This window comes from Leptopilina boulardi, unplaced genomic scaffold (assembly GCF_019393585.1).
Source record: "Leptopilina boulardi isolate dan_hultmark-lab unplaced genomic scaffold, ZJU_Lbou_2.1 LbouV2_408, whole genome shotgun sequence".
NCBI classification, from domain to species: Eukaryota; Metazoa; Arthropoda; class Insecta; order Hymenoptera; family Figitidae; genus Leptopilina; species Leptopilina boulardi.
Genome location: NW_026137983.1, coordinates 365,198 through 390,423, shown reverse-complemented (window position 1 = coordinate 390,423; position 25,226 = coordinate 365,198). Strand labels below are relative to the sequence as shown.

The following is a 25,226-nucleotide window of genomic DNA, read 5'->3' as shown; positions in this document are numbered from 1 at the left end:
TTTGATGCACATAAGTTATATCAAAAAGAGATCGTTTTGTGTATCATTTTTAGAAATGATACACGAAACGGTCTCATTTTTTGATGCAAAAAATTTAATCAATTTATATCAATCATGGCCGAATTGAATAGACTCAAAATTAAACGAATTTTTTTCAGATACCATTTCACTATTTAATTTGAAAATTAAAATAACAGAAAATCAAAGACAATGTGCAATTCGATAATTAAAAAGTGACAGCTTATAAACATAACCTAAAATGCATGAGAAAAAATTTGTCGATAAAATCAATATAGCCGAGCTTTTTAGAAGGTAGATGGCAGTTTTGCTTTTTATAAAAACGATTCAGAAAAAATTTAAAGAAAGAAAATAGATAAGTGCTGCCATCTACCTTCTAAAAAGCTCGGATATATTGATTTTATCGACAAATTTTTTCTCATGCATTTTAGGTTATGTTTATAAGTTGTCACTTTTTAATTATGGAATTGCACATTGTCTTTGATTTTCTGTTATTTTCATTTTCAAATTAAATAGTGAAATGGTCTCCGCAATTGTACTATTACCAAAATATCTGAAAAAAATTCGTTTAATTTTGAGTCGATTCAATTCGGCCATGATTGATATAAATTGATTAAATTTTTTGCATCAAAAAATGAGACCGTTTCGTGTATCATTTCTAAAAATGATACACAAAACGATCTCTTTTTGATACAGCTTATGTGCATCAAAACGTTGCAATAGAAAAAGATACAACCAAGTTTACTGTGGCGCGCTTTTAATGATAAAAAGTCATTTTTCTCATTTGACGTACTGATCGATTTTTTTCAAAATTTTATCAAAAAAAAACTACTTCTTTTTACGAAACTTTTAAGCCTAGCCCGATAATGGGCAAACAATTTTTACAGTATTTTCGGAATTTTTCAAAAATTATTGAATTTTGAATTTTTTAAAAATATTTTTGGTTTTTTTTTATACTATGTACTTTTATGTATTTTGGTGCGCTGATTACGAAAATCATAGTGACAATACCCAAAAATGTGATTTTATGGTGAAAACCATAAAAAAGTCCAAAAATTTATTGTTTTTTTTTCGTTTATTGGGTAAAATATGCAAAATTAAAAAAAAACTTTCAGACAAAAGTTATAGATCTTATTAATAAAAATTTTTTTTTATATTATGCATTTTTTTTAATTTTTCATATTTTACCCAATAAACGAAAAAAAACATAAATTTTGGGACTTTTTTATGGTTTTCACCATAAAAATCAAATTTTTGAGTATTGTCACTATGATTTTCGTTATCAGCGCATCAAAATACATAAAAGTACGTAGTATAAAAAAAACCAAAAATATTTTAAAAAATTCAAAAATTCAAAAATTTTTGAAAAATTCCAAAAATATTGTAAAAATTGTTTGCCCATTATCGGGCTAGGCTTTAAAGTTTCGTAAAAAGAAGTAGTTTTTTTTTAATAAATTTTGAAAAAAATAGATTAGTATGTCAAATGAGATAAATGACTTTTTATCATTAAAACTCAAAAATTTGATAGTATAATATCGTTTAAAAAAAAATTTCGACTCTTTTTTTTGAAAAGTACGTTTAAAAACACACATTTTGAAAAAAAAGACTTTTAAAATTGATACACTTTTAAGGAAATTATGAGCATTCAAAAATTAAAAATCATGGAAATTTTCCAATTTTCAAAATTCCCTAACTCGAAAACAGCTTGCTAAAAAAATTTGAAAAATTCATGGAAGCTAGTTTCAATTAGTACTAAAAGAAAAAAAAATCTTAAAAAAATCGGAGATGCAGTTGCAGATGAACTTACACTTTGGCGTGGAATACATCATATAATTTTTATTTTAATATTTTCGATAAAATATAATATGTGATGCGCTCTGAAGAAAGTGATCTAAGAAGCGAAAAATTGAAGGTTATGTTTTGAAATTTTAAACTAAAAATACACTGTAAAAAATAACAGTAATTTTATAGTGTCGGAATTTGGAAAAAAGTGACCTCACGCTGAAAAAAAAACTTTTAACACATTGTAAATTTACAAAATTCTACAATTTTATTACTTTTGAAGTTTTATGAGTTTTATAAAAACTTATAATTTTTTTATGTCGCTTAATTACTAGGAATTAAGTGTTAGAGTATTATTTTTGTATTTTAATATCATAAAATTGTTTTTTTTTAAAAGTATATAATTATTTAACTGACAGCGACATAATATGTGAAAAATTTACAAAATAAAAGAAACAACTTTTAGGTTATGTTGCATTCTGATTTTCCGGCTTGTAAATTTACAACGTGCTGAAAGTTTTCTTTTTACAACGTGAGGCGGGTGCTAATTTTTTTCCAAATTCCCACGTTGTAAAATTACTCTGGTATATTATTTACAGTCGTAAACATAACCTATAATTCCTTTGCTTCTTAGATCATTTTCCTCGGAACGCGTCGCAAATGGACATAAAAGAAAAATTGGTTTCATATTAATTTTTATTATAACTGTCATTTTTGTGAAGTAGAAAAAACATTCTATATATTCACTGTTATATAGTTAGTATAATATTTAAAATATTATACAAAATTTATTTACAAATTTTTTTTAAGGGTATGTGGGAACCTCCCACGTGGCCTAGTATGGGAAAATGTGTTTTGGTAGTATAAATTTCACTCTAAACAGAGAAAAGATTTATTGCTTTATTTCTATTATTTTGGCGTTAAGTTATATAGTAAATGAGAAGAGATTTCTTGTACCAAACAAAATTATTTTTCCAAAATTTTAATCCGAAATCATTTTTTATTTTAAAAAAAATTTTCAAACCACAAAAAACGTTCTTTGCCCACATACCCTTAAGTTAAAAAACAATTATTTTGTAAAATATATATACCTACAGAAAGGTAAATTTTATTTAGATGAATCTGATTCAATTTCAGAAATTTCGTTAATTAAAATAAAAAAAAAAAAACTAAATAAAATTTCATATGAAAATAAATGAAAAAGAGAAAAAAAAATAAAATTGAATTTTTTATTTTTAATGAACTTTCAAAAAAAAATCAAAATTATCTCAAAGAAAAATTCAGGAAAATTCAAGTGCTCCTAAACTTGAAAAAAGTTAATTTCACCAACATTGTTTTCTGTTACTTTCTCTTTTTTTGACTTTAAAAAAATTTTGTTTGCCAATTAATCTCATATATATAATTTAGCAATTTGAATTATTCCAAAAAATTTGATGCGCGTTTATAAAAGAGCATAGCTCATTATATATATATATATTTGTTTACAAAAGAAAAAATTTTTTTATTAAAAAATTGGGCAAAAATAAACGGGGAAAAAAAAAATTTCTAATCAAAAAATGAAGAAAATAAAATATGTTTTTTGGAATTTAAAGCACGAAACATTGACTAACGATATATATATAAAAAATGTTAATGTTATACCATTATAATTGATATTGAACAACATTTATACAATATAAAAAAAAAAGACATTGGAGTGAACAATTAATTCTAAAATTGTTGTATGCCCAACAATTATTGCGCGAATAAATTATGCTTTCATTAAATGTGAGAAATGAAATTTTTTTTTTTTTTTTTCTAAACGAACTGGAAATACTCAGTTTTAAGGAATAATGGGATTGAGGAAGATGACTGAATGGATCACAAATTATATTTTTGTGATCCAAACAATCGTCCGCTGAAATTAATTGGCTTCCACACGCACAACTATCACAGAGCAAAGAGTTATTTCAACTGATTTGCCTTTTTGCAGTTGATCCACACTCGATTTTCCATTGAACACAAATATTAAGCAATATATATTCTATTATTTACTATAATTTAATTCAAATGATTGTTTCTCTTTATTTAAAACAAAAAAAAAATAAAAACACGTTTCAATCTTTTTTTCTATCGGTCTCAAATGTACGAATATAGAAAATGTACTGTTAAGTATAATTATAAATTAAAAATGAAGAATATTTAAAAAATAAATTCTGTTTGCTGCTTTTTTTTTTGTTAACTTGAGGAAAAAATAGTTTTCGAAATTTTTATATTTTTTCAAAAACATACTCGAGGAGAAGCTGAAGCACAATAAAGATAAATCCTTTTTTGATATAGAAAAAAGTTCCACAGAATAGATAATAATAAAATACCAAATGCACAAACATATTGAAGCAAGACATTTTTTGTTCTGCAAAATTTTACCCAAAAAAAAGAGACAACTAGTAAAAGGACATTTTTGTCATTTCTAGTTTTCAAAATTATAATTTTTTTTCAATTTCTTTTTTTAAATCCGGTATTCTTCAAATTATTATTAAAATAATTTTAAAAAAAACAATTTTAAACACGAAGGGGAAAATAAATTTATGGATAGAAAATAATATGAAAAGAATGAATTTTTGCGAATATATAGTATATGGTGCAAAAATTCTATAGATTAAAAGTGAATTAAGAAAGAGAAAGGTCCGCAGTGCAGTAGTATATATTGCAAGACATTTCTACATTTTTCTACGTATTTAAAAAGATTTCTTTTCTTTTTTCTTTTTTTTGTCATCTTTAAGAAAAATTGCTTCAAGAGAAAAGATGGCTCTCTATGAAGGCAAATGTGATTAAATATACTCAAATTTTGTATTTACGGAGAAAAAAAAATCTACCCAATAGAGAATTATTCGAATATTTGTAAAAAAAAAATTGACAAATTTTTTTCTTTTTATAATTTTTCGTATTTCGAGAAAAGAACAGAGGGACATACCTTCTTTGTTGACCGCGTCCAAGCTCTGATACTGCAGCTTGTCCGCAGCTACAAGAAAAAGACACGAAAACACAAAACATTTTGACATTTTTTTAAAATGCAGACATTTTCAATTCTCATTCAGCATCGACACTAACATCTTCTTTTTTTAAGAGAAAAAAAAAAAACCAAGAAAAACATAATTATAAACAATTATTTATAATTTAAATATATATTTTTCGCGAGCCATGCCCTTGACAATAAATTTTACAGACAAAAGACAATGAAAAAAAAACACATTCTCGTATTGACAAAAAAATTATATACTCAAAATTATCAAATAAATATAGGAAAATTAGAAAAAAGTTTAAACACAATAAAATTATAGTTCAAAAAATTGTCTAACACCCAAAAAGGAAATTATTTTAATAATTCAATTTATAAGAAATGGAATAATAAATTTATCAAAACAGAAATCAATTAAAAAAGTTGAAGAGTGATAAAGTTTCAAAAAAAAACTGAAAGTGTCAGTAGTAAAAAAGAGAGAAATATTAATATTAAATTATAGTATATGAAATTTTTTTTTATAGACATTTTAGTGGGATTATTTTAATTGAAAATATATTTTTATGAGATGTAGAGCCATTTTTTCAATTTAAAAATCGAAATGTTTTGTGACAAAAAAAGAAAATTCCAAACAGAAGAATAATATTATAAATTATAATAATTATGATACAACATGCAATTGGGAAAAAAAAAAAAAAAAATAGTGAATACATAAAAAAAATTGAAAATACATCCCCATTCTCAAGTTTTACGCATGCTATTACTTTTTATTTAATGCAATCTATGATAAAATTGGAATTATTTCTCATTTTTTTTTTTTTGGCGGGGGGAGGGATTAATGGAGATAAGTGTTATTACTAAATTATAAAAATCAATAATTTTATCTTTGCAATAAATTTCAATGAATATTTACATTGATTTAATATAGGAATATTGTGGTTAATTTTTGAATTTTTATTTTTATATAACTCTTGTTTATTGATATTATTATTGAAAATGAAAAACTTACTTTTTTCAGGTTTCTCCTGTCGTTGATGATCATAACTACGAGCTCGTGGTTCACAAATAACACCCGCTTCTCTTTCTCTTCTTTGTCTCTGACTAGCTGCCAATTGACTACCCAATCTCGCCGCTTCATGACCCGCAACTGTTCGAGCGCTGAATTAACAAAACAAAAAAAAATCTTTTTAATTGCAATTTTTAATCTACCAAAATTATTTTTCTTTTGTAATAAAAAAAATTGTCATCTCAAATTGAAATAATTAATAAATTTAATAGGAATTGTAATTTTCTTTATCGCTACAATGAAAAAAATAAGTATACCAAAAAAATTGCTTTTTATTTTTAACGTTGATGAAGTTTGCAACGTTTATGATCAACGATTGAAAAAAAAAAATATATTTTTCACTCAAAAAATAATAACTAATTTTTTGACTACAATTTTTTTTTTTTCAAAAAATTATTGATCAAGAAACGTTGCAAAAAAAATTTTTGGATAAATAAATAAATAATTTGGAATAGAAAAATATTTTCTCTTTTCAATCGTTAATCATAAACGTTGTGAACTTCACCGACGTTATTTTTCATATAATTTTTTCATTTAAAAAAAATTTTTAAAATATAAAATTTTATTTTTCCAAATTGTTGATAAATAAAAACTACAAGAAATATTTTTTAGGCAAAAAAAAATTATGGAATTTTTCATTTTAAAAAATTATTTTTTTAGAAATCGTTTATCATAAACGTTGCGTATTTCAGCTTCGTGGTAATACAATAATTAAATATTGAAAAATTTTATTGAAATATTTAATTAATTTGTTATTTTAAGAAATTAAATATAAAATTTCATTTATAAGTTTAATTAATTAAAAATTGTATCTATATTTTTTCAGTTTATATAAAGAGAATAAAAATGGAAAATAAAATAATGATACCTGATTGGAATTGGCGCAGAACTTTGCAAAAAGCCACTGTCATATGGTTCATCCATTAAAGCGGCATCCAAATCCATCATATCGATATTTCTACTTGTTGTTGTTGGACTATCCAAATTGGAATCAACAGAATCGATTTCCATCAATGGCGGTGTAATATTCTACAAAAAAAAAACATATATTTTACATTTAAATTTGTTTAGAAATTTCCAATTTCAATTGTATTAAACATTTATTATTACACTTACACAATGATGTTCATTATTTGCTGAATCATCTTCCAAAACTCCCAATTCAGAATCTTCTTCTTCAATTCGAGTACTGCATTGCGATGCATTATCCTGATTCGAACTTGTTTCACCCTAAACAAAATATTAATTAATCAAAACTTTTTTTTAAAAAATGGAATATATATACTAAAAGAAACAAAGTTCAAAATCTGTTTAAAAAAAAAAAGAAATTTTAATGTCTTAAATTTTTAATTTTAATAAAAAAATAATATATTTTTTTAATTTCAATTATTTTAGAAAAGAAAATATAAACTAGCGAAATATAATTTTAGAATAAATAAATGGAGAATATAAATGAAAAATTAATAATATTAATTTGATAGAAAAATGAAAAATTACGCCCCTTTTTTTTGTCCATGTATTAGAATATAGTTAAAGTAGAATTAGAAGAATTGTTAGAAGTAAAAAATAAAATCAAAATAATAAGTACCAATTTCAGTTTTCTTACAAGATTGTGGCTACTTTCATTGCGTGAATGGGGCCTAAATCCTGGACCAGGAGGGAGATTTTTTTGTACACAACAATTAACTCCCGGACTAAAATGTAATTCAACATGAAATCGTTCTTCGCTACATGGATCCTTGGTTGGATCCTCATAAAGCATTACGACAATTTGTGACATGTAATTTAATTCTGAAACCATGCTAACGTATTCCATTGCTCGCCTCCATTGTTCGTCTTTTACCACCTAAAAAATTTATCAACATTTTTTTTTTTCTTCTTTCTTTCAATAGAATTGAAAAATATATTTTTAAAAATTTCTTTCCAGTAAAAAAATGAATTTATTTCAATAAATAAAATTTCATTTAATTGAATTGTATTTATAAATGAAATAGTAACTAAACTAAATTAATTTAATTTCCTTTCATTCTAATTTAATTCAATAAATCTAATTTTTAAAAATTAATTAAACATTTTTCGATTTAATTAATTAAAAAAAATTTATTTCTTCTTTTTATAAAATTGAGCTTTAGACTGAACAAATTTTAATATATTTTGAATTGAGAAGAAAAAGTACATTTTATAAAATTAGAAAAAAATTTTGAAATATTTTCATCTTAAATTTTGAGGTGAATTTAATTTCATTTGAGAATAATAATTGCTCTTTTAAAAAAAAAATTCTTAAACTCACATCAAGTAAACCTCCGTAACGTAAAACTGTTAGTAAAGAATGAACGTGACTTTCGCTGGTAAAATAGAGTCTTGTTCTCACATGTCGTCCTGGACTTGAGACTCCATGAGAATATCTGAAAGATAAATTATTATTTTCTTAAACGATTTTTGTCATATTAATATCTTATGAAATTTATAAATAATTTATTCATAAGAAAAATGTAAATTCACAAAGACTTTGACAAATAAAAAAATTATTTTTATAATTCCCGTTAAAATTTTTTTTACTCAAAAATAAGAATAGAAGAATGAAAAATAGTGAAAAAAAATTTATTTTTAAATCTTGACAAAAAATCACATATTTTTAAATATTGTATAATTTTGATACCTTGGATTGAGTCTATTAACAGATTCTTCGCCAGATTCTTCGATATTTCGTTGAAGATCAGCTCTAATTTTTTTTAAAAGTGGCGTACAAATTCCTTGTCCGATGGTGAGTTTCTCTTGCACTGTCAATCCATATTCCTGCGAAAAACAATTATAGAAATGAGAATTTATTTAAATGAAATTTAATCTTTTCTCATCTATTGCATCAATGAAAAAAAAAGTTATAAACATCTAATTAAAATTTAATAGAACTTTAGTTCTTACAATTAAATTAAACAAATTTTCAAAATAGTTATTGTGATTATAGAAAAATTTGACATTTTTTTCATTAAGTATATAATAACAAAAATGTTTTATAAATTAAAAATATCTAAATATTTAAAACTCACTTTTTTTGTCAAATATATATATATATATATATATATATATATATATATATATATATATAAATAATTCATAAAAGTGTAAAAAAAAATAATTTCCTATTTGATTTCTACAACGATTAAAAAATTTGAAAATCTTTTATTATTATTGATAATGATCACACGCAATTGGTGAAAAATAATGTTGCAATTTTTATAATATTCCTAGTAAATCAATATTTACCTGAGGTATGACAATATCAGCGAGATATTTAGCATAAATATACAATTCCTCGGCTTGATCAAACTGCAAAGTATGATTATTATGCTGCAAATCGTATTTAATACAATCGTAAATGTCTGGAATTTTCGAAATATCAAATCGCTTGTGCTTTGTACAAAAATCTTTCTCAATTTTTCCCCAACGTCGACCCATCAATTCCCATGTTTCGCCATGATAAAGAATAGCATCTATTCAAAATCAAATAAACAAATAATAATTTAATTGGAATCATAAATATTTTTTTTATTGACAAAATCATAATAATTTAATTAATCAATAATCATTATTTATTTATTAATATTAACTATTTAAATAAAAAAATGTTAACATCAAGAAATTATTTACAATAGATTCAAATATAATTTAAAGACAATTTAATTTTCATTTAATTCATTCATTATTATTTTTTTTTTTTTTCAGTTAAAAGAAAACAGTAAATAATAAAATTTTGAGATTTATTAGAACGAAAAAAAATAAGTTTAATGAGTTAATTTAATTGAATATTGAAAATTTCAATTTTCGTTAAAAATAAAATAATTTTTTGACAATTTTCAAACCTTTTGTTTTAGGATCATCCTTTTTAATTCTAACAATATCCATTAGCTTTTGAATTAGGGTTTGAACATGTTGACAACATTTTACAGGATTTTTCACAAAATCCAATGCTGCATTAATACTGAGAGCATTACTGGGATTTATTTCCTCTCTATCTTCACGCGTGAATTCTTTATCTTGTTGCAATAATTCATGCAAACGTGTTTTCACCCTAATAAATAATATTTTAATTCAATTATTATAAATTAATCTATTAATACTAATGTTTATATTATATTTATTAGTAAATTAAAAAATAACTACCTTATTATAAATTAAAAAACTATTTTCAAACAAATATATACTGGGTTGCCTAAAAATTTTCATTATTAATTTTCCATGATCATGATTCAAATTTTTTCTAAACTTTGAAAATTTAATTAATTAAATAAATTTTCACAAAATTTCTTCGAAATTTAAATTATTTGCAAAAAAAAGTTTCAATAAAAATTTTCTAAAACTCAATTATTGTTAAAAAAAAAATTTGTCAAAAAGAAATTTTCAGGCAATTTAAATTTACAAAAAATTCCAATCTCAAATCTTCTGAAATCCAATTAATTCTAAAAATCTTAATAGAAACTATTCGAAAATTTAAGTATTTATAAATTTTTATCTAAAAAAAATTTTAATAGTTTTTCTAAAATTTAATTATTTTGAAGAATTTTTAATTAAAAAATTTTCTAAAATTTAATTATTTGCTGAAATTGGTATAAAAAAATTCAGAATTATAAATTTACAAAAATTTCAATTTAAAATTGCCTGAAATTTAATTATTTCTATAAAAAAAATAACCTGTTAATTGTGAAAAATTCAATTATTTTGATACATTTTCAAAAATTTTGTTTTTATTGTGTGCCAATAATTGTAAAAAAAGAATGTCAGAAAATCAGAAATTCAGTAGCGATTTGTTTGTTTATTTTTTGTATATAATCAGAAATTTAGTAATTTAATGTAAGTATAAATTTCAATGAATTTTGACGATGAAAAATTTGTTTACATCAAATTTAATTTTTTGGATATGAATTTTAACCGTTTATCTTAAACTGAGATTTTTATAATATTTTAAAGTATAAATATTATTTTATAAAATTTTATTAATTCAAGATTTTGTTTTAAAATTCAAAGTGCTTTGAATATTATCAAGGTTAAAAAAAAATAAATTCAATTCCCTGACTTTACTGATTTGTGGTAATTCTTATAAACAAAAATAAAAAAAAAACTAAGCAAGAATATTTTTAAAATTGATTTAATTAAAATTAAATTATCAAAAAAATTTTTTTTTTTAATTTGATTCTGTTTAATTTAACAGAATTTCCATTTAACGGAATTTTTATTTAAGAAATAAGAATTTTACTTTTTGTAGTAGTAAAAAATGAAAAAAAAATTTTATTTTCATGATCAATAATAATTTTAAATTCTCAAAAAAAATAGAGAACAATATTTTTAAAATTTATTGAAAATTTAAACTCACATATTCTGGTATTTACTACTATCGCAATCATTGTCCAATAAGCCATTGGTGTTTGCACTTTTCACCATTTGTACCAAAATTGGAGTAAGTTCTCCTTCTAGAGCGAGTAATCCTTTAGCAAAAGCTGCTGCAGTCATTTGAACTCTACCCTCATCACTAGCATAAATTTTTAAATCGTGTCGGAATGTTGAATGTAATCTCAAAAGACCAAGTCCCTGTGCTCCAGCATATTCACCTGAATAAAATTAATTTTATCAACAAAAAAAAAATAAAATAATTTATAATTATTACAGGGACATAAACAGTGCTTGCTGCAGTTTTAATTTTTCATAAACGAAAACTCTGTTTTTTGTTTTTTATTTTACGCCAATTTATTATATATAAATTAATTTTTATTTGTGCACTGTTTGTGTTTCTATTGAATTTCTAGAATCAAATAAATACAACAGATGCAAATGTTACAAAATAATGGACACTTTATAATAATGAATGGACGATCGTGAAAATGATATTTTATCTAAATTAGTAAATAATTTTTTAAGATTTTTAAATTTTAATAATAATTATTATTAATTAAATTATGTATTAATTGATTCTTTTTTATGGTGTGACTAAAAATTTGATTTCAACATTTAAATAATAAATTTATTTAATGAATTATGAATTTAGAAAGTTTGATGACATAATTAATATATTTATATATAATATCTAGTAAAATATTGAATTAATACAGTTAGAAAAAATGTTATTTGACAAAAAAAAAAAAAAAAAAAAAAAAGTCACACTAATACACAAACATCAAGCAGTTGGAGAATTAATAAAATGGACACATTGAGCTACATTAGCGCTGTCAGATTGAAAAATTAAAATTATTTTCCCTTTTGTTTTGAAAAATAGTAGGAAGAGAGATTTTTCTATTTCTGACTTTGCTAATTATTTTAAATAATAAACACTTTTTAGGATCTAATCGTGATTTTGAATATAACAACTTCTTTTTTTGATTTCTTATTCAATTTTCAAAGCAAACCATTGAGATCTGCGAACGAATTTTTAAATACTAGAAATTGAAAAAATTTGTCAAATTATAATTTTTTAATTGTAGAATAAAAAATTGTATCAAATTTATATCTTGTTCTAAGATATTGCATAATATAAAGAGAAATTTTTTTTAAATATTTCTTCTATCAATTAAATAGAAAAAAATAATAATAAAAAAATAAAAGCAATTTTAAATAAAAATTTAATTGTTAACATTGTGAATTGATCAATATTATATGAAAATTTGAAATCTCTTCAATTTCTAGTATGTATTATTATTAATATTTATAGGGTTGTAAAAAAAAATTCTTATTTATGCAGACATTTATCTACAGCTACTATAAAAAGCGTCCATTCAAAATAAAAGTTACCGTGATTTGGTAACATCTCAGTGTCATCCTCTGAAATAATATTTAAAAATTATCCGTGAATCACACACCAAGTAAATCCTAACAAATATTTAGTGAAAATGGTTTTACCAATAAAATTAATTATTGTCAGGAATTAAAACATTATAATTAATTTTTAATAAAAACGAGAAAAAAAAACAATCATAAATAAAAATTTTCAAAAAAAAAAAACAAAAACTAATTTTTAAATATTAAAATATTATTTTACAAATTTTAAGGTCCATCAATAGACAATGCAAATTTGAAAAGAAAATATTTTTCTCAGAGAGAAAGAAATTCATCGTTAATTTAAAAAAATATACAATTTAGATTTTTTGTCCTTTCGACAAAATAATAATAATAATAGGGTTTAACACCAATTATTACTAGACTGACTAAATTTTAGTTTTTGACTGACGTAGCCGTCGTCGCGCCAAGTGCGTTAAAATCAGAATTTTATGAAAAAAAAAACTCTTATTTGTATTTAAAAAAAAAAATTATATCTGCTAGCAAGAAAACGACCATAAGAACAAAAGATACGAACCACTAAGGTGTCTACCTTGACCGCCAGGATACATGCAACGAAATATTCGACCCAATTCCTCAGCTTGAATTCTACCAGCTGGCGTTAATTCGCCTCCCCATTTTAAAATTAAAACTAAAGACGGTTCTCCAAGTCGATCTGTAAAAAAAAACTGTTATTTTTTTTTTCATTTGTTACACAAAAATTCGCCGAATTTCTTTTCTATTTCATTTAATTGTTCAATAATTTAATAAATAAATTAATCAATGGAACGTAACGCAAAAAAGATAATGCAACTCTTATAGTTTATAAAAATAGAAATTATTATTATTATTATTTTCAAATAAAAATAAAATATTTGATTTTTATATTAAAAAAAAAAAAAAAAAATGTCTAAAAAATATTAAATTAATATGGTTCTCAACAAACTTCGAATTATACCACTACCATCATCCGAGGAACTACCCCTCGGTCTTCCTCGTGGTTGATACTTCATTTGCACCTTACGATTAATCCCTGAAAAATGACCATACCTACAAAAAAAAATAAATAAGAGACAATATTTTTTAAATATTCAGTGTTCATTAAAATTTTGGAAATTAAAATTTTTTTTTACCACAGTTTTCAATTTCTAATTCTAATTTCAAGGTTTTCTTAATTTGAAACCAAAAAAATTTCTTTTCAAATACATCAAATTTTTTCAATTACTGTTTACAACAAAAATTACTTTTTTTTTTTGTCAAATTCAAGAATCAACTATTATTTTAAATTTAATTGTTTTTGCAAAATTCCATCGCGTTTTTAATTTAATTCTCATTTATGTAAATTCAAATATATTATTAAATAACATTCAATTATTTTCATAATTAAAATATTTTTCAAAATTAAAAAAAATATAATTTTAAAAATTCAAAAATTTTTATAAAAATAAATTTTTTTTTATAACTTAAGTATTTTACAAAAAGCGGTTTTAAATAAAAAGAAAAATGTGCCTGAAGTTCTGAACATTATTTATTATTTGAAATTTATTTTTATATGAAAGCAATATTTCATAATAAAATTTTGATATTAAAAAAGTAGTGAAAAAAATTTTTGATTCATTTGAACGTTCATAATTTCAGGCACATCAAATATTAATATTTTGTTATGTTCAATAATTTTGTTAATTAAATTATTTTCATATTTAATCACCTTGTAACTTCAATTACTTCTATTCTTACAGAAAAAATAAATGAAATAATAATATTATTATTTCAACCAAAAAAAAAAAAAAAAAAAAATTATAAAATATTCTAATAAACTTAATACAGGCATCACGTTACCATTACTCCTCAAAAAAGGTGAAAATAGGAAGTTTTTTTTTCTAAAATGGGGGACAAAATAAATATAAAAACAAATTAAAATGTGTTTAAAGTCATAAAATAACAAATATATTCATACTAAAATATAATTTCTTACAGTTCTAAACTCTTTGATAGAAAGTAACTTTGTAATTAATAAAATTAAAAAATTGTTATTCTCTATATTATTTAGGCAGTAGATTAGTTAACTGAAACAGATTTATCGACTCTTCTCTCTTTTTTATAAATCTAATTCGAAATACATATTTACAAAGAAAATTTACATTTTTGATCAAAAAAAGATGAAAAAGGGACTAACTGTGATGCCTGATAATATTTAATAAACATTTGATTTGTATCGGGGTTTTTTTTTTAATAATTAATATAATGAATAAATTATAATAATAAATCATTTTTAAAAATATTTTTTAAATTTAGAAATTGAAAACTAAATTAATAAAAAGAAAATAAAAAATTAAAATTAGTAGTTAAAGATTAATAAATTATTACATACATTTCTAATACGTTCTTTAATTGTTCAAGTTTCCCCTGTTTTTCCTCAAGTTCAGGGCTTGCGGCTCGATGTTGTATTTCCGCCAATAAACTACGTGCTGTGTCCAAAATTTCTTGAAGTTGCTTAGGCCGTTTTAGCTTCACGTGTCCATGTTTATAACCATCGTACTTGGCAAATATTTCAAAAAACCTATCAATAATAATAATAATAATAATAATAATAATAATAATAATAATAATAATAATAATAATAATAATAAACATTAATTTCAATTTCATATTTTTTAAAAATGTTTTATTTCTCTCCCTTTATAATTATATAAAGATTTTGTCGCCGCTAAAAATCAGTCTAGAGTATTAAAATTTTTTTAAAAATTAGGTACTATTCATTCAGGGTGACAACTAAAATTTACAAACAAATTTTCAAACTTTTTATTTTTCTAAAAAATTAACATTTCTGCTGCATTGTTACTTGTAATCAACTGTGACAAAAATTATTAAAAAAAAAAAAAAAAAAAAAAAATGAAAATAGGAAACTAGTACTGTTTAGCACAATTTTTAAATTTTAGAATTTGTTTTTATCAAATCAATCAGTTATAAAATACGTTTTCACAAATTCTTAGTTTTTCATTTTTTTTTTTTTAGTTTCAATTTAAAAGAAAATGGAAATGCGAATTTTGAAATTTATAATTTACTTATATTTATTTAAAAAAAATTGTAAATTCAAAATAGAGAATGGACGCGCGAAACAATATAATATTATTGATATTTAAAATTACTCACTTTGGATGTCGAACTTCAACTTTCATTTTTTGCTTTGGTGTTCTATCGCCATGTCTAATAACCGCCACTACACAACGCAATTCCATCCTTAAATGAAAAAAAAAAAAACTATTAATATTTAATTCAATTTTTAAAACTATAAAGAATAATTGTAAAAATTCAGAATGTCTAAAATAGTTTCAAATATTCTGCATATTTATTTTTGACATTAATAAAAATTACAAAAAATAATTTCAAAACAAAAATAATAAAAGAATTTTATTTCTTAAGTACAGAACTTTTAAGACATCCTGTGCAACTAATAACAAACAAAGAAATAAAAAAAAAAAAAAGTAAATTAATATAATTAAAAAAGAAGTAAATTAAAAAATAAATGAATAATAAAATATTTAAATTACATTTTTCCAAAGGTAGTTGGAACAATTGGTGGATCGTCCAATTGAAAGGGAACACTCCAAGGAATGTGTAATGTAGGCGCAAGTTCCCGAAGAATCATATTCCCTAAAATTTTTGCACAATCGTCGTAATATTTATTTGAATTTTTTACAAAACTGAATCCATTCACGTCACAAACAAATGACTTTCCATTAGCTCTGAAAGTAATATAAGTAATTTAAATTTATTTTTTTAAATTACTAAATAATAAAAAAAAAATTTTTTTTTAAAGGCTGTAAAAAAATTAGAAATATTTTTTTCTTTTATGCACCTAAGAAGATCAAATCCACAGACAGTTTGCTTAAAAGCCAAGCAAACTTTTCGGCTAATGAGTTTTTCTACATTACTCAAAATTACGGGATAACGAATTTCTTTGCCCTCGGAATCTCTTTCGACTTTTCCATCGAGAGCTGGACTTTTTCTAGCCTCAGCATGTGCATAATCTGGCCCAACTGTATAAACTTTAACATCAGTACCATCGGTGGGCATAAAATCCTCATAAATGTACGATCCAGTCTTGCGAACTCGAGATTCTAACGAATATACACTACTACGACTTCCTATCTGTAATTATTAAAAAATTACTATTAATTAACATTAAAAATTGTATCATTATTTTATTACCATCAACCGGGGTTATTATGGTACAAGCTAGTTTTTAATTTGTAAAATATTCATTTCAAAATGTTAAAATTTCACAACTAGTTGTAATTGTAGTATGACATTTTATCAACAAAGTAACTGTAATGTTATTAGTAAATTCGGTTTTAGAAATCAGAAACTTTATAATAGATGAAAATGTTTTTTTTTTTGAAATTTGAAAGTTCTGTAAGAATCTTTGAAAAAATTAATAATTTTTAAAAATCCATGCGAAAAATTTTGAAGAATCATTAAAAAAAAAAGCGTGGAAAAAATTTGACGATAAAAAATATTTAATTAAACAACAAAATTTAAATATTTTAATATTTATAATTAAAATAATTACTTCTAAATTAATATGAATTAATTATATAATTATTAAATTAATTTGTTATTGAAAATAAAATTTTCGATTGATTATCGAATCACTGAAGACATGCTCATTGATAAAGTATATCAAATAAAAAGATTTGAAGATAAAAATTTATATGATTCGAATATTTTGTAATTGAATTAGGTCAAGATCTATATATTTATATAAACAAGAAAATAGTCCAAGTTTATAAAAATCGTAGTTACCTTTCTAAATAACCTTTGACTTCCTCCTCCAGCCGAAGTTGGATAATAAATATAAATGTTGTGATCTTCGGCAGACACTGGTTTCTCTACAAATGGTTTATTGAAAGTAACTCCATTAACTTCCACATGATCTTCCGATTCAACTAATTCATGATCTGAAATTTTTAATTTTTTTAATACTTTATATCTTTATACATTCTTATTATTTATTTATTTTACAAAAAAATTTTCCATTAATTGATTTGTAAGAAAATTAATTCTTTTAAATAAGAATAAAATATACATATTTAATACTTGATTGTATTTTAAATAAAATATAATTATATATTTATTTAATTGAAATTCAAAATTTTGAGAAAAATTTACAATCTTCTAATTATTTACGTTTTGGATCAGGTGAATCTCTATCGAGAACTGCATATCGAGGTATTTCGATGCCTTCACTTTCCAAAATGGCATAAACCCTTCTGCGATCCTGGAATAATATTCAAAAATTAATAATTAAGATTTTTATAATACGCAAAAATATATAATATTATATTTTTAAAAATTCTCTCAAAATTTTTCTCATCAATAACAAAAATGAAATAAATTTTCTTTGAAAAATTTGTATATTGATTAAAATTATATTGAAAATTGTATATTAAAAAAATGATAATAATTTAAAAATTTCAAATTATACATTGATTATTTGATTTATCCATATTAAGATGTTCAAATTTCTTTAGTATCATTTTTTTTCCAAATGAAATAATTTTATTTAACATTTTAAAAAATTTAAATTTAATAAAAAAAAAATGTCCAAGGTGGCGTGTATTTTTATACTGTAAAAATTGCATTGAAAAATTTCAATTTTATTTAATTTGATAAACTGATTTAAAAATTTGTCGTATTTTTTTTTTTTATTTTAGAACATTTCTTCAAAATTTATGAATTTATTAAAAAAAAATAAATAAAAAAAATAATTTCAATAAAAAATAAAACTACAAAAATTATTCCAAGAGAAAAAATTCCAATAATTTAAACCATTTATTTATCAATATTGATGTAATTACTCAATACTTAAGTGATTAAATAAAAATCGATTATTTTATATTATTATTACATACCTGAATATCATATTGCATTGGCAGATTATTTATATTAAATGGATTTCTAAGATTAGCGTAACTAATAGCTTTCTCAAGAGGGAAGCCTTTGCTGTGAAAGCTTATTAAACAGTCAACAATAGGCCAATTTTCAACAGGTTCCTGGAAAAGAAAAAAAAAAGAACAAATTTTGAAAAAAGTAGAAAAATTAAATTAATTGATTTTGTTGTCAATGAATAATAATCCAATTTTATTTTCACCATAAATAACAGAATTATAAATTATAAAACAAAAAAAATGTACCACTAAATAAATAAATAAAAATCAGGAAATTTATATTATTTTTTCAAATTTAAAACATAAATTATATATATTTTTTAATCGATTCACGTCCAAATTATTTTCTAAATTAAATTATTTTTATTAAGATTTAAAAAAATATAGGAAAAACTTCAGTGGTACCACGATTTTGATATCGCGATGCACAATATTATTTAAAAAAAATTTTATATTTAAAACTAAAAATGGTTCAGAAATTGTTTTTTTTTTTAATTTTTTCTATATATAGGAAATTAAAAAAAAAGTAGAGAATTGAAGTTCAAAAGAGAAATAGATAAAAATAATCTAAAATTACGATTCATAACAGACGAAAAATCTCTAAATCAATGTAATTAAATTCACAAAATAATTGAATTTAAAAAAAATTTACCAAAAATTTGTTACCTAAAGTAAATGAATTGTATACAATAGAAAATTAATTTTCAAATAATAATAATTATTATTATTATTATAAAATGCTTGATCTGTCCTTCTGTCCTAACTTGAAGTTGACCTTTTCTGATTTCACGTGTTTTTTTGAATAGAAATCTTATGACGTGTCAAATTTTGACAATTCTTTTTCTCATTTTTGCCAAAGTTGTATAATTGAGGGGCCGGAAACAATAACAACCAGTACGCTCGGCCGGTCGCTTTGAAGCCAATCAACACCTCAAAATTGAAACTCAAAATTCGGATTTTTCAGAAGCACTACTTTATAGAAGATAAAAAAACATATCTTTTTTCTCTTAGAAACTTTTTTAAATCCAATATTTTTGATAATAAAAGCAAAAAGTCCAAAAAAAATTTTATCAAATGTAATGAAATTTTAAAATGTAAACGATTATTTTTTTCACAAATAGTATAATAAATTTGTTTACAACTTGGTATACATACTAAATTAGGTCTAATAAAGCCATTAAAACATTAGAAAAGGCAAAAAAAATTATTGTTTTATTATTTTTAATTAAAAATTGAAAGAGGTCGATATTCACATTTTCTAACTTTTGACGATAAAATGTCTGCAGGGAATTTCAAAACTGTAAGAACTTCTCTTATAATATTTATATTATTTATATTTATTTATATTATATTTATAATATGCGTATTTTAAATATTTACAAAATATCAAGTATGAATTATAAATGTTACTAATATTAATATTGTTAACAATTCTAATACTAATGTACATACATATAAGATACTGATCACAAAAAATAAACATAACTTTCTTCTTATTTCACTAATTTCTTATTATTCGAGCCGAAATAATTTCACATACTTCAAGAAAGAGTCTCCAGCGGGTTAAGTGAACGCGATGGGCTATCCGCTTTTTCTTGAAAATTAATTTTTTTAAAAACTATAACAGGAATTGATTTGGAATTTTGCAGAAAACTTCCTGAAATAGTAGTGAATAAATATTATAAGAGAAGTTCTTACAGTTTTGAAATTCCCTGCAGACAATTTATCGTCAAAAGTTAGAAAATGTGAATATCGACCTCTTTCAATTTTTAATTAAAAATAATAAAACAATAATTTTTTTTGCCTTTTCTATTGTTTTAATGGCGTTATTAGACCTAATTTAGTATGTATACCAAGTTGTAAACAAATTTATTACTATTTGTGAAAGAAATGATCGTTTATATTTCAAAATTTAATTAAATTTGAGAAAATTTTTTTTTGGGTTTTTTGCTTTTATTATCAAAAATATTGGATTTAGAAAAAAATTTCTGAGAGAAAAAAGATGTATTTTTTATCTTCTATAAAGTGAAGCTTTTGAAGAATCCGAATTTTGAGTTTCAATTTTTTCACCTTTTTGACGTGTTGACTGGCTTCAAAGCGACCGGCCGAGCGTACTGGTTGTTATTGTTTCCAGCCCCTCAATTGTGTTTCCAAATTTCGGAATAAGTTTCTTTAAAATTTCAAATTCGAAAATTCAATTCACGAAGCTGAAGTACACAACGTTTACCAACGAAATTTTTTTTAAAGTTGTATATTCATTCAAAAATTGTATACAAATACAAAAAATTTATAATAAGAAAAAAGATGCGCCAGGAAATTTCGTACAAGATAGTAATTTGAAAAAAATTAATTTTTAAGGTACCAGGGGCCAACGAATATCTATTAAATATTAATTATAAAAACACAGGCCTCGAATCAACTTAAAGACACAAAAAGTCGTTTTAGTCGATTTATATTCCAAAAAAAGTGGATTTGTTTTTTATTTTAACAAAAATATTTTACAGATTTTTAAATAAAAAATTTTTTTTCTAATAATAATCCTTTTCGAAGGGTTAAAATTGAAATTTTTAGAAATAATTAAATTTCAAAAGATATTGTTAATTTTCAAACAATTATTAAATTTTACAGAACTAAAAATAATTTATCAAACAATTTTTGGAAAACATTTTTTAAATTTAATTGAATTTTCAAAGATTTAAAATTGAGATTTTTGAAATTAATTCAAACTTTAAGTGTTTTGTAATTAAAATTTTAGATGATTTCACTAAAAATTTATTAGAAAATGCGGACAAAATACAATAATTTGAAAATCATTTTTAATTGAAAAATGGTTTCAGATAGTTGAAATTTCAAAGAATATTATTAAAATAGTTAAAAATAATTGAATTTCCTTAGAGTTATAATTGAAATTATTAAATTTCAAAAAAAAAAATTTTCGATGGAAAATTTTAGAAATAATTAAATTTTAGATACTTTTAAATTCAAATTATTGGAAATTCAATTAATTTTAAATTCAAATTTTTGAGAATAATGAAATTTTATTTGATTTTAAATTTGGAAAATAATTGAATTTCAGTTCATTTTGAATTGAAAATTTTGGGAAATAATTGAATTTTAATTGAAATTGGATAATAATTTAATTTAAGTTCATTTTTGATTGAAAATTTGGATAATTAATTTTGAATAGAAATTTTAGAAAATAATTGAATTTTATTTCATTTTAAATTGAAAACTTTTGGTAAATAATTAAATTTTAAATTGAAAATTTTTTATAATTATTGGATTTTTAATTGATTTTGAATTAAAATTTCTTGTAATAATTGAATTTTAGTTTATTTTGAATTGAAATTCAATTTTATTGTGATATTTTTTGTTTTTTAAATTAATATATAAACAATTGTTAAATTTCATAAAAATTTTAATTGAAAAATAATTTTAATATAATTGAATTTGTGATAAATTTCATTAAAATTATTAAAAATAATTAATTTAGTGAAGAATCATTTTAGTTCAAAATTTGTTAAATAAATGAATTGAAGAAGATCTGAAGAAGATCTGAAGAAGATCTACATTTTATACTAAAAAAATGTATTTTATTTACGATAAAACTCGTATTTTTGAAAAAAGTCGGAAAAAGTCGTATAATCCGAGGCCTGTAAACATATAATTTTCATTATTATCATTTAATATGTAATAATATTCTAATAAATTAAATTATTATTGATAATATTAATCTTTAATTTCTTTATAACAATTAAATAGTCAATTTGGCGCGCTTGCTCGCGTTTAATTTTGCTAGTTCAATAAAATTATATTTTATTTTCAATAAAAAAAATTCAAAAACAATTAAAATTTTAATAGTTTTTTTTTAAAATTATATTTTTTTGGAAAAATAAATATTACAAGAAAATTTCCAATTAATTATTTTTCTTCTTTACATTGACAAAAAAAAAAAAAATTGTCTCCTTTTTCTGTTAATTTTATATAATTTATAATTAATAATTAATTGTAATACCTTTAAAATCACATCTTCAGCGAAAACAACAATTTTAATATATTCAAATTCCTCGAGACGAGTTAAAATTTCCTTCATTGGTTTACTTTGTGATTTTTTGGCCATAGCACATATTCCCACCAAAACTTGCTTCCCCTCCCCCTCAAGATCGCCCTGAAGGCAACCATCTTCACTGGCACACCCGTCCGACAGCTCGCCCTGTAATTAATTAAAACCATTATTTTTTATTATATACTCGCAATTTCATTGTAAAACAAGCAAATGATTATTTTCATTTAATTTCACTATCGTCCTGTTGATGATTATAATGTAATACAAATAAAAGTGTCAAAAAATTCTTCATAAAATTGAAAAAAAAAAATTAATAATTATTATTCACATATTAATAAAATTTCAATTAATTAACAATAATTAATAATAAAAAAAAACAATAACAAATATGAAATTTTTTTTTTAAATGCAAATTTTAAAAAATTATTATAATTTCTTTTAATGTTCTTGTAATTTGTAATATTGTAATTTTCGAAATTTTTTGGCGTCGCTCTTATCTTAACAGTAATTTTTCTAGTGAAATGTAAGTGCAATCACTTTCAATATATTTTATATATGAAAGACATTAAAAGAGTGTGAAGGCCATTTATTATATGAAATTGCACGTAAAACACGAGTGACATATAATTGACAAGATGGTGTGACAGATTAATTAAACCGCTCTGATGCGACGTGAAATTGATTTCAAAAACCTTTTCTTTTTCAATAATTCATTGCAAAAAAATTATTGAATAGAAACAAAATTTAAAAATAAAATTAATGTAAATCCATTTTTTTTTTAATCTAAAAAATATTATTTTTAATATTTTTAAAATACAAAAAAAAATAAAATATTGTCTTCCACACAATTTTCAAGAATAGGAAAAAAAAAGATATATTTTATTATATATATATAAAAAAATGAATACCAACACAAATAACTGACGTAAGATTCAACTGAAATATCCTTGAAAGAATGAAAAATTCGAAAATTCCATTTGAAGAATGTATAAGAAATGTAAGAAACACAAATATAAAATTTAAAATTACAAGCAAAAATGTGATAAATTTTCGAAAAAATAAATCGAATTCATTGCCTTTCATTCTTGAAAATTTGTTCTATTGCCAAACATTATTGTCTATAACAATCGAAAATTAGAAAAAAAAAAAAAAAAACGATTGAAAATGAAATTATAAAATTAGATGAAAAAGAGAATTAAAATAGAAAATTAATTAAACGAGATGAAATTCGTATTGTATATATAGTTTATATATATCTATAATAATAATGTTCAATAAAAGCAATTTTCCGCGACACTAAAAAGTTATAATCTTGACATTTAACTCAAAGATGTTATTCCGAGCAACTAGTTTAATAATTTTGCCAAGACGGCATTTTGTGTGGTATCAATTCTAAAATTGTGTTATTATACAAAAGCAAATTCAAGAAAAGTAATTGTAACTCGCGATATAATTTTCGCAATCTCTCTCTCTCCCTCGCAGCACACGAGCTCTAAAATCTATGTCAGGTAAGTTATATTATAAAAGTAAAATCAATTGGCAGATCACGTACCAGCATTTGTGTAGCTGGCCACAACAAAGAGGCTTTACAGATGTCATTACTAAAATATACCTTTCTCTCTCTCTCTCTCTCTCTCTGTGTATCCAAAAAAACCTCTCTAAATTTAGAGACACACACGCAGCCGAAAAGCTTCACCAAAGTCAAAAGATTTTATAAAAGCATGCTATTTAGAAATGTATATACACACAAACAAATTATATAGATAACACACACACACACACACACACGAACGTAAAAAGCATATATATCTATCTATAACGATGCCAAAACATTACATTATGCAATTTTTCATTTTTTTTTTTTGTTTTCATTGTACAATTGTTATGATTTTTCTTGTTATTATTATTAGCTGCGGCAATGTGCAATTTTAGCGTGAATTAAATATTGCGAACACGGTTACATAAAAATTCACATTTACATATATAAATTTACTATACAAGACACACTGACGACGTCCTGATGAAAAAAAAGTAATTTACAATTTTTTCATTAAAAATTCGTTATTATTGTTATTCGAAGAAAGGTAAAGCAAAAAATAGGTTATGTTTTGAAATTTTTAAACTATATATACACAAGCCTTCTATAGAAAAAATCGATTGAAAACGATTAAAAACAATAGGAAAGAAATTTTATATTGTCCCCAATCGTGTTCTTAGGCTGCGTCTACAATAGATTAAAAAATGTGTAACGATCGTATAGTGTAGTGTAGTGTAATAAAGCCGTGACTTAGAATATTGCAAATTAACTGCTGCTAATAAACAAAAACATAACCTCAAATTCAGATTTTTAGGGTTTCGTGGCCCATGGCCGAAAGCCTTATAGTTTCACTTTGGCGTCCGTCTGTCCGTAGTATATTTTGGGGCACCACAGCTCCCAAAATCAAATTTTAGGGCACAGATCCCAAATTAAAATTTTGGGGCACCACAGATCCTAAATTCAAATTTTGGGGCCCCACAGATCCCAAATTAAACTTTTGGGGCACC

At 22.5% G+C, this 25,226-nt stretch overlaps 1 protein-coding gene across 18 annotated transcripts in view; it reads right to left on the bottom strand.

Annotated features, from left to right (window-relative positions):
- The window catches only part of LOC127289369 (inositol hexakisphosphate and diphosphoinositol-pentakisphosphate kinase 2), a 49,214-nt gene that overhangs the window by 10,563 nt on the left and 13,425 nt on the right, over nt 1-25,226 (bottom strand). For 6 of the 18 annotated variants that reach the window (XM_051317262.1, XM_051317261.1, XM_051317269.1 and 3 more), the window contains exons 4-24: nt 22,632-22,829; nt 18,581-18,721; nt 17,856-17,946; nt 17,472-17,626; nt 16,525-16,817; nt 16,217-16,411; nt 15,819-15,905; nt 15,037-15,225; nt 13,612-13,715; nt 13,204-13,341; nt 12,642-12,671; nt 11,233-11,467; nt 9,725-9,933; nt 9,129-9,355; nt 8,524-8,660; nt 8,155-8,269; nt 7,453-7,710; nt 6,981-7,094; nt 6,733-6,893; nt 5,808-5,956; nt 4,754-4,801 (exon numbers count right to left, since the gene is read on the bottom strand). In XM_051317262.1, coding sequence (XP_051173219.1) covers nt 4,754-4,801; nt 5,808-5,956; nt 6,733-6,893; nt 6,981-7,094; nt 7,453-7,710; nt 8,155-8,269; nt 8,524-8,660; nt 9,129-9,355; nt 9,725-9,933; nt 11,233-11,467; nt 12,642-12,671; nt 13,204-13,341; nt 13,612-13,715; nt 15,037-15,225; nt 15,819-15,905; nt 16,217-16,411; nt 16,525-16,817; nt 17,472-17,626; nt 17,856-17,946; nt 18,581-18,721; nt 22,632-22,829 — 3,274 coding nt within the window. The remainder of the gene's footprint in view (nt 1-4,753; nt 4,802-5,807; nt 5,957-6,732; nt 6,894-6,980; nt 7,095-7,452; nt 7,711-8,154; nt 8,270-8,523; nt 8,661-9,128; nt 9,356-9,724; nt 9,934-11,232; nt 11,468-12,641; nt 12,672-13,203; nt 13,342-13,611; nt 13,716-15,036; nt 15,226-15,818; nt 15,906-16,216; nt 16,412-16,524; nt 16,818-17,471; nt 17,627-17,855; nt 17,947-18,580; nt 18,722-22,631; nt 22,830-25,226) is intronic. The other 12 variants (XM_051317272.1, XM_051317277.1, XM_051317278.1 and 9 more) reach the window with 9 other exon arrangements.